This window comes from Anarrhichthys ocellatus, unplaced genomic scaffold (genome assembly GCF_004355925.1).
Source record: "Anarrhichthys ocellatus isolate YVR2014 unplaced genomic scaffold, GSC_Weel_1.0 scaffold4, whole genome shotgun sequence".
In the NCBI taxonomy this organism is placed as follows: Eukaryota; Metazoa; Chordata; class Actinopteri; order Perciformes; family Anarhichadidae; genus Anarrhichthys; species Anarrhichthys ocellatus.
The window spans coordinates 14,159,590-14,169,204 of record NW_022280034.1 but is presented as its reverse complement, the minus strand read 5'-3'; the positions used below and the strand labels follow the sequence as shown (position 1 = coordinate 14,169,204).

At 42.0% G+C, this 9,615-nt stretch overlaps 3 protein-coding genes and 1 long non-coding RNA gene across 5 annotated transcripts in view; 3 read left to right on the top strand and 1 right to left on the bottom strand.

Annotated features, from left to right (window-relative positions):
• Window positions 1-988, top strand: part of LOC116381748 (RNA-binding protein with serine-rich domain 1-like) — a 3,814-nt gene extending 2,826 nt beyond the window's left edge. Inside the window, exon 7 of the mRNA XM_031844144.1 lies at window positions 134-988. Within this exon, the coding sequence (XP_031700004.1) occupies window positions 134-233 (100 nt within the window). The 3' untranslated portion in view covers window positions 234-988. The remainder of the gene's footprint in view (window positions 1-133) is intronic.
• Window positions 989-3,240: 2,252 nt separating this feature from the next.
• LOC116381527 (uncharacterized) lies at window positions 3,241-6,186 on the top strand. The gene is made up of 4 exons (XR_004212665.1): window positions 3,241-3,461; window positions 4,751-4,910; window positions 5,241-5,322; window positions 5,514-6,186. It is a non-coding gene; the product is annotated as an uncharacterized LOC116381527 (long non-coding RNA).
• A 131-nt stretch (window positions 6,187-6,317) lies between these two features.
• cox19 (cytochrome c oxidase assembly factor COX19) lies at window positions 6,318-7,293 on the bottom strand. Its single transcript, XM_031843766.1, has 3 exons — window positions 7,110-7,293; window positions 6,796-6,907; window positions 6,318-6,697 (listed from the first exon to the last, which is right to left on the bottom strand). Exons 1-3 carry the CDS (start codon window positions 7,189-7,191, stop codon window positions 6,604-6,606), a joined length of 288 nt encoding a protein of 95 aa, XP_031699626.1. The 5' UTR covers window positions 7,192-7,293; the 3' UTR covers window positions 6,318-6,603.
• A 962-nt stretch (window positions 7,294-8,255) lies between these two features.
• LOC116381129 (arf-GAP with dual PH domain-containing protein 1-like) overlaps window positions 8,256-9,615 on the top strand; it is a 21,645-nt gene continuing 20,285 nt past the window's right edge. Inside the window, exons 1-2 of one of the 2 annotated variants that reach the window (XM_031842980.1) lie at window positions 8,497-8,553; window positions 9,299-9,554. Coding sequence is in view for 1 of the 2 variants with exons in the window: in XM_031842979.1 (XP_031698839.1) it covers window positions 8,463-8,553 (91 nt within the window). In the remaining variant the exon portion in view is untranslated. Of the gene's footprint in view, window positions 8,554-9,298; window positions 9,555-9,615 lie in introns of both variants that reach the window. The other variant, XM_031842979.1, reaches the window with a different exon arrangement.

The following is a 9,615-nucleotide window of genomic DNA, read 5'->3' as shown; positions in this document are numbered from 1 at the left end:
CTCTCTCTGTCACTGTCTCTCTCCCTCTCTCTCTGTCACTGTCTCTCTCCCTCTCTCTCTGTCACTGTCTCTCTCCCTCTCTCTCTGTCACTGTCTCTCTCCCTCTCTCTCTGTCACTGTCTCTCTCTCCCAGGTCTCGGTCTCCACGGCGTCGCTCTCCGGTTCGTCGCAGGTCTCGTTCGCCCGGCCGCCGGCGGCACCGCTCACGCTCTAGTTCCAACTCCTCTCGCTAGTGAACAAGAGAACTCCCCCCTCCTCCTCCTCCTCCCCCGTCACTGGATCTGCTCCTCTGCTGTGTCCTCAGTGTGAAACGTGGTGAATCATGAACCATTTCATGATGACAGCATTCACAGCGCAATCATTGGATGGTAGCCCAACCATCATATATTGACCTCATGTCAGCATGGAGGAAATCCTCTTCCGTGCTCAGATTATGGACGTGTCTGTGTTGTCATCGCTGAACCCGTCTTAAAAACATCCTGCAGGACATTTATGGCAATCGGTATTCTCTGAAATCCACCTGGCACGGCCCAGAATAATAGTGTAATAACATACTATTACTACATTACAGATGTTAAATGGTGCTACTAGTCATAATTTGGGTTTAAATCAGTACTGTGCTTTTAGAACCGCCCCTTCTCTAACCCTGCTGTTTATTTGTGAGTGATTCTCCAGCATTACCACTCATAGTCAACTACAAGGGCAGCTACACGAGTGAAGTACCAGTTAGCACCATGTGTCTGCTTCAATAGAAATCTGAAAATAACACAGTCGTTATTTCATTGTCAATAAAATGAGGTCAGAGGGTAGTTGTGTTATTACTGGCACATCAGGATTCCGGTTCTTCTTTTTCCATCTAATTTTTTATTGTGTCACACTGTGACCTTCTGATTTAGACATTTGTGGTTTTAGTTTTTCCCTTGAATCTTGTTTTGTATAGCTGGCTTATAGAGTGAAAATAAAATCATGTTTTGGACTGTAAAAAAAACCTGTCGGACTCAAATACATTACACCATTTTTCAATACAGTATGTTGAACCTTTTATCTTTCTAGGAAGGAGCATGAGTGTTTTGCATTGCAGGGAAATGTCAGTGTGCCACACCTCTACCCCTGAATGTAGAAATACTCATTCCCAGCAATTCAAATGCAGTAGAAATCAGCTGATCCTGATCAGACATACCAGAAATAAAGGAGCGATCTGGCAAAAACACTATATATATATATATATATATATACACACATTTCTATTTCCTGGTGATTTTTAAGCCGGCGGCTTGCAGCTTACAGTGCAAACTACGCTAAAGTGCTGACGGATCTAACCGTCATTTGCCGACAGATAGACGAGATGATCGATCCCACTCGTGTCTGTGTGTTAATTATGGAACTGGAGCTGATTAGCGTAGCTTAGCTTAGCATAAAGAACAGCAAGTGTGTTTATCCCCACGTGTCCAAAGTTCAAGAATAGGCCTGCCAGTGCCTCTAATGCTCACTGTTTACCGTGTCATATCTGATTTGTTTCATTCATACAAAAATCTAAACTTTGAAACAGCCAGTTGAGGTTTTAGAGGAAGTTATGTGCTGTCACAATTTGTGGTGTAAACATTGTCTCATTTATCTTTTGGCATGAAAGACAATAAGTGGATTCCCTAAATGTCTCACTGTTTTCATGGGTTAGGTACATTAGTTATTTATAAAACAACCTTGTTGGTCTCTTGTCTATTCAAACATGTAGTTTTATCACTGTTGGAGAACCAATGCTATCGTGGGGACCCAAGCTCCAGCTGGCTCCCAAGAAGACAGGAAGAAGTCTGGAGAACACGCTCTTACTTTGAAATTCACGGCAGAGAAAAATGTATGAAGAAAACATTGTCTTTATACTCACCAGGAAAGACACATAACGTCACAATAACTTAACATTTTGGGACACAAACACTGATTTCTCAAGCACTGCTCCAGGTTGGAAGTCCTTCGTTTGTTTGACCCTCCCTGAACTGAAAACAGTGTATCTTTCTATATATAAGACATGTTCCTCTTTCTATGAACTTCTAGTGTGTCCTGTTATTACAAAACAGCTGTCCGACCATGTTTCCAGCTCAAATATTTAAGTTGTAATATATTCTATGTACCTGTTAAGGCAGGCTTGTGTTTATTTCTTCATAATGCATTTTTTTCCGGATGATACGAGCCCGTCAATCAACCTCTGGTTCTCATTGTGATCAGGTGATCAGGCTCGGGATGAATTGTAATCACTTTGACAATTCTCTCACTTTTTTATCAGGTTCAATTTCAATTTGTCCAATTTGACAAATAACAAATACATTCAAAACGAATGAAATGGCCATCATCGTAGACACACCAATGGGAGGGTTTCCACATTTTGTTAAAGTTAGCCATCTTGGAGTTTAGTAGTCAGTAAGTCTAGTGGAATATGTCCCAGTCCACAGACAGTGGCAGCCTTGAATTCATTGAAGTAATATATGTTTCCTTGGAAAAGAATGTCAATATCTGAACATCTGTTTTCCATTCAAAATTTGAATTTTAATCAATATATTGTATTATTTTAGATGCTTTAAAGGCAAAATAATGCAGAAGTGTGACTGACATGTATTTGTTTCATTATATTTGAGAGTAGCCCCAACACATTATAACAAACACATTACAACTATACTGCCGGTGAAGCTACAGGCACTACCTGCTACTACCTTTATAACTACTGCTGGTCCAAAAACAGAGGACTGAGCGATACAGAAGCTCTGAAAAACACAACCGTAAAAACAAAAGTCTGACTTCAGTTTGAACCTTTCTACTTCCTGTGGTGAGCTCATCCTGGTGACTCAGTAACAAAAGATAAGTCTCTGTTGAAGGACTGTGTTTTGGGGGTTTTGGTTTCTGCTGTTGTGGCACAGGTATGGCTGATGGGGCAGTTGGAGCAGAGGATGTAGTCTGGGAGGGAGCAAGCATAAACAGGAATGGAGAGAGGGGAAGTGTGTTGGGAACTGTTGGAACCACAAACAGAAGAAGGGGCTTGTGGGAGAAATGAAACTAGAGGCGTGAAGGCAAGTCCTGCAGCTGGAGGCTTTGGGTACAGCGATCTCTGTGCTGGCTCTCTTTTGCTGGTCTCTGCCTGGCCTGCTGCTGCTCTGTGGCAGGAGGAGATAAACACATCAGCCTGTTCAGGGAAAACAGCAGGTCAGCCCTCCAACAGCCAATCCAGATGTTTTGGCCACCCGTCCCTGCAGCTGTCCCTGAGCACACATACCCTCTACGACAAACACTCCGCCTCCTCATACACATGATTCAACAGATGTTTGCTCAGTGAGTTTCCTGAATCAGGCTCCATTATTCACCACCACTGCTACTACTACTACGTCTCCCTCCAGAGTGACACCAGGAACCCAGGATGGCTTTTTACAAAGTGTGTCTCGTGTATTTAACTGTGTTGCTGATTCTCCCTGAACAAGGTGAGTGTGGCTTTACTAGTGACTACTAATAGAGTCTTTTAATGGCGGCTGAGAAGAGCAAGCTGAGTGTGAAATAGCATGGGTATAAGCACAGATTGAATTAGAACGAGAGGGCTGATCACTCCACTTATATCACTCTCAACCGTCATCCTTTAGTCATGTTCATCTCACCTAATTTAAATGGAGAACGAGATCATATGAAATTGTATAATATAAAAAAAAAAGCTAATTGGATAATACGTTTTATTTTCATACAGTGACAGTATGTATCTCAGCACTGGCAATGCTAAATGTTAGGATTTCTTTGCTAAATGGATTTTTGGTTTGTTATCCATCAAATTTTGAGGCAAATAAATAAACAGATGCGGATTGAGGCCTGCACAGGACTTTAGAACAGTGTGAATGTGTCCACACTCAACATAAGATAAGATATACAGATTCTGTATGTTTTCTGATTCTGAGAAATCCTCATGTAGCTGGAGGGAAAACAAGAAAGTTCAATCATGGTGCAAGTTGTGTGTTCAAACAGAATGATATATTAGTTTTAGAGGCGGCGTCATTGCATTCAAAGTTAATGAAAAGACACAAGTAGACACAAATGTATGTGTGTATTGAAAATGTTTCAATTTTTACAGGGGGGAGCAAATCCCGGGCTAGCTTGCTTGCTGCTTAACTTTAGCTATTTTGCTAATCCCAAACTAGCTTGCTGAGCTAGCTGCCTTAGAAGCATTGTTTGTACAGGCATTGTCTGCGGTTTATACAAGTTGTAGACATTTTAACTTTTTGAAACATAAAAAAACGTCAGTAAATACCACACCCATGAATTTTTAAGCTTTTATGTGTATTAAACATGGCGGTTGATAACAAAAGGCCTAAACATCATCAAGCCAAACACTAGTCCGCCTTTAGCGTTGTAGTCGTAGCGTTAGCTTTTTAGCTCTGGCGATTGCGTTTACTCTTGTGAAGATTGTCTTGCTGAGCGAAGCATCCTAGTATCATACACTTTTGTTTGCCACAGTGCTTATTTTCTGCAATACTCCAAAATCCAATGGAAGTCCATATCTTCACAGCTGCAACACAGCTATTCCAGCTGTCATTCAGTTTGTCTGTTCCTGGCATGACTCACACTGAGGACCACAGAGACTAAGAGTCAAAGGGGAAGAGATTGAATCCACGCCCTCATTCTGTCAATACACTTCCCAGATTTGTGTTCTTCCTCAGAATATTTTCCCTCACGCAGTCTTAATAATGTTACTGATGTTATTTTCTGTGTTTGTGTGTTTTTTTAGGCCGTCCTGAGTGTTACAGCCCTTGGCCCAGAAGTGCAGGATTTATCGGTCCCCCCTGCTGTTCGATCGTCTCAACGGCCTTCATTAAAGACGCTTTTGTTTCCTGCTTTGAACAGAAAGAAAGCACTACTTCTTCTCACTGTAGACTACACGCATTCATGTAAGGAAGAGTATTCATTCTAACCCAGGCCTCATTTCGTGTCAGCGTTACGGGGTGTGGCTGGTCGACTGTTTCGTTCGACCCGTTTTTGGAGAAAATATCCGATAGGCCTTCTGTACGTTACCTTCCCAAACAGGCAACGGGATATTTTCGTCAGGGTTGGGTTTAGCACTCACTTACTGTATATTACAGCCACTAGGAGACAACATCAAAGGTCAGTCAAATTAAACTCTAACCGAAGAACAAGTTGGAGGTATCTGTGCCCAGGAGCAATTATTTTCAAACAAATATTGAATTGTTTCTGTGTCCCATTTGTCTTTGCTACTCCAGTTTTACTTCCGTGAACAGAGCACACTACTGTGTGGATCCAGAAGCCAAGTGGCTCAGCATAAGATTACAAAAGTTACAAAACGTAAGTTTCAAAATAATTAATGAGCAAATCTTGATTTTGATCTTTTTTTTTAATACAATTATAATTTGTCCCATACTCCATATTCTCACAATAACAATACTCTTAACATTTGCAGGAAAATCAAATGTGTCATGAATGGAAGAAACACATTTTCCACGTATTAACCTGATGTTGACCTATTTTCTCCACAGAGGGGGATATGTTGCCACCTTCTACAGTCACAGTGACGATGTTGCATCACGACGTTGACTCATAAAGCCTCGCATTTACCGAATTTTATTTTTTTAAATCTTAATTTACAACTTGTAAATGTGACAAAAATGCCCATTGTTTTTCACGTCAAGATATTAACTATAAATATGACTTTGCAGCAGTTTTAACATGGCCACTACAATAAGGTCTTTTTTACCGTATCGTGCCTTTAAGGACAAGTCTGGTGGTTTTTCTATATTTTTCCTGATGAGTGATTGCCATGAAAAGACCAACAGTGAGTGATCCTACTAACAAGTATTTCTTGTGTAGCCAACCCTGATAAAGTATTGTACTTTTTCCAAGTTCTTTTTTTTAAAGTTGTAGACTCTGTTTCAGAGGACAGTTTAATTGTATAATCCTTAAAGTTGTAGTGAAATTGCAGTTAGGACATCTTTAGCTTCTATCGTGTGGCATGGTACAATAGATTTAAATCTGTTGTGTGGTTTATATAGGATGGTCTGGTTAAATACTCACTCTGTATCACATTTGATTTGATACTTTCTTACTCACAGCAAAATAAATTAAAGAGATTCTGATATAAATTGTATTTTATTTTTTTTTTATGGATTTCTTATTTCACTTATGTCTTCAATGAAGACATTAAAGACCACTTGTATCCCAACTAACTGATCATCATGGAATAAATCTGCCAGCAGATGTCCCCATTCTGACTGTATCACATGATAGAGTCACTTTAGTTCAAATACTATATATATATATATATATATATATATAACATTACATTTTATATACACACACACGGAGGACTGCTACAATTAGTTTGTTCTCTGTAACAAACTAAGAGCCCAATATAAAAACCACAAAGTCCTCCTGCTAGCCCACATTCTCAAAGTCTCTGGAGCCATTCCTCCCAGCTTCACTCATCTCAGTCTTTGCCCTTAATCTGCTTTTGTAGGACTCGTGTTGCCATCTTATTAACAACAAAGGCTTCGGTACGTTCAGTTCACAGCAACACCATCCTTCTGTATTTGTTTTCCCCCAAAACAACGGCTGTGGTGGAGGAGCAGATCAGGGTTTAGGGTCTGTGTCTGCTTGGCTGGGAGGAGGATCCATCATGTCCTTGAAACCCAGTTTGGTCAGGGGCTCCTTGGCCATCAGCTGACTGGAAGAAAACACACAAGACAGCAACGACATTAGCGTGTTTAACTGTATCGAGTCACCAGACATGGGGATGAGGAGGAGGTGCATGGAGCTTCTCACTTGTCCATGCGGCATTCCAGGTAGTCTTTGGACTGCAGGCGGCACAGGGAGTTGTCGAAGTTGTTGTTTCTCAGGCATTTCATAAACGTCTCCTTCAAGGCCTTACACTCTCCTGAAATAAGGCACAGCAGCGGGCCATGGCGTTAGCACATGGAGCAAAATATGACCAAGATATCTCTAGATTAAAATGTAAAAAAACGACTACTAGCTCATGTATATCAAAGAGCTCTCGGAAGAAGGAAGACGGAAGCAAAAGGAACCTAGACAAGCATTATTCAGCCGCCACAGACAGGACAGTCGGTGTCCTAGCTTACCGAAATGATCCAGAGGGAACGCGCCTTTATCGGGAGCCCGAGGTTTGAAACTCTTCGACCCAAAGTTCATGGCGGTAGACATGTTGTTTTTGTTGTTGTTTGTTTTTCTTTTCAAATAAAAAAGAAGCTGCTAGTCTGCTGTAAAGGACTCAAAATACAAAGTCCGCAGCGACACAGCTGCGTGACCCTGTTGTCGAGTAAATATGACGCTGCGGTTCGCCTCAGACATCAGCAGTCGATTCAATCGCATCGATCGATCGGGTTTTCGACTAAATCCAAATGCATTCATAAAGAAACAACACATCGCAAACACAAATGAATATGAACACTATATTAACTAAATATAAACTAAATTGGGTTTATTTTTCTTATTTATAAATCTGTGAGATTGGGCTGACAATTGATTTGACAACACCTATTCTGATGAGAGAGAACCACAAAGCCCAGAAAAAGAAATAATTACCCTGTGTAAATTAAGGGAAAGCCTGCTGATAATACACTATATGACACAACATGGCCCAGTGATAAAAAAATGAAACAGGAACATTATTATTATTATTACTAATAGTAATAATGTTTTTTTTTTAATCGTATAAACTAAAAATTATCCTGTAATGTATATAATATAGTACTATAATACAACATATAATATAATAATATGGTACTCTGGGAATGTGAAACGGCTTACCATGAATTGAAACCTGTAGTTGAAAACCACAAAATAAAACAATAGTTCTACAGTAAGTCAAATTAAGTACAATATTCACTATAATGCTTTATTCTGCTTTATTGTTTTTTAATTGCACTTTAATATTTTTTCAACATTTATATATAATACCTCTCATATATTTGTTTATGTTCTGCATCATCTCCAAATTATTAGTTTAAACTATAATCAATGTGGATTTTAAAAGAGATAGGTCATTTCATTGTTAGAGATGGCTTTTTAAAAGATTTTTTTTTTGGGGGGGGATGCACAATTAATTGTGTTCTGGTAGTCCACCGCTGGATGCCTCACTTTCATAAGATATGAGGGGCGGAGAGGAGGGAAGACGAGACGGGGAGGCAGGGAAGGGAGGGAGGGAGGAGGCGATGGAAACGTAAGGGCTTGATTATTATGCAGTCAGTGAGACTCAGTGAGAGAGAGAGAGAGAGAGAGAGAGAGAGAGAGAGAGAGAGAGAGAGCACCGGCTCGGATCCTCCAGTCTCGTCCTGTCTTCCCTCTCCACTTCAGATTGGAGGTGACAGGTGACGAGCAGTCGGTCTGTCTGTCTGTCCGTCGGACTCCAGCAGCGGATGTTCTTGGTCGGGCTTCTTCCCACCGCGGCGAGGCTGGACGGATAAACACCGACCATGTCGCTGGAACCGGAGGGGAACAACCGGCTCCTGCAAGACGTGCTGGCGAGACCGGGCAACGGAACGTGCGCGGACTGCGGCAATCCAGGTAGGCAACCCACCCAACCCCGCCGAGTCGAGCCGGTGGTCCCGGTGTAAGCCGGTGCATGCAGCCGCAGTTGCTCTAATGCGTGTAAGATGCTGTGTTCAAGGGGTGGGGGGTAGCCAACCGGTGCTCCAAAAACCCAAACATGTCTCAGTGAAATTTGGTCCAGAAATTATTTCTAAGGCCTGGCAGGACACATCTACACCCATTTTTTTTTTGCAGGTATAATAAGGCCTAAAGAGACTGGACTCTGGACTTAGTCAGAGCCATAACCACATAAAACACTCCTGTTGTGTGTGTGTGTGTGTGTGCGTGGGTGTGCACAGACATGTCAACTTTCCCCTCCACAGCTATTTTGTGTGTGTGTGTGTGTGTGTGTGTGTGCGTGGGTGTGCACAGACATGTCAACTTTCCCCTCCACAGCTATTTTGTGTGTGTGTGTGTGTGTGTGTTCAGTGTGTGTTTGCTGGTGTTGTGGTCTGTTGTCATCATGTTCTACACTGTCAGCAACACCACACAGCCTGCTCACTAATTATTGGTGTGTGCATGTTTGTTTTTCACTTAAATGGCCCTATTTTATTTTATTTTTCAACCAGGGCTATGTTATTCTCCATTAAGCAGCTTCATCCTTTTCTTCATCTCTCCATCCTTTCTCTCTCTCTCTCTTTATCCTCCCCCCTGCGCGCCTCCCCTCAAATCCCCTCTCTCCCCTCCTTTTTCTTCTCACTGAAAAATGGCAATAAACCAGTGAGTGGCCACAGAGGCTCCAGTCCGGGCCGTGCGCCCAGCGCTTGGTGCCGAGCCCGCCCAGGATGCCTGTTCCTTGGCCCTGGTTACGGCTCCTCTGAGGACTGGCTGTTTGGGAGCAGCTTCTGGAGCCGAAGGCGCCCTCGCGGAATTAGATAGCATTGTTCTGAGCGGAGGACACTTGAAGAGGGATTTCATTTTGTACAGAGGATGTTATCTCGTTGTGAAATGAGCAGAGAGAAATGGCGTTCAGCATGGTGGGTGCTGTGTGTGTGTGTGTGTGTGTGTGTGTGTGTGTGTGTGTGTGTGTGTGTGTGT

Bases quoted from the DNA above. Each gene is read 5' to 3' on its own strand.
- cox19 (XM_031843766.1), bottom strand. From the start codon at position 7,191: ATGTCTACCGCCATGAACTTTGGGTCGAAGAGTTTCAAACCTCGGGCT. The intron at 6,908-7,109 runs GTAAGCTAGGAC...GCCTTATTTCAG, and splicing joins GTTCCCTCTGGATCATTTCG to GAGAGTGTAAGGCCTTGAAG. The intron at 6,698-6,795 runs GTGAGAAGCTCC...GTTTTCTTCCAG, and splicing joins CTGGAATGCCGCATGGACAA to TCAGCTGATGGCCAAGGAGC.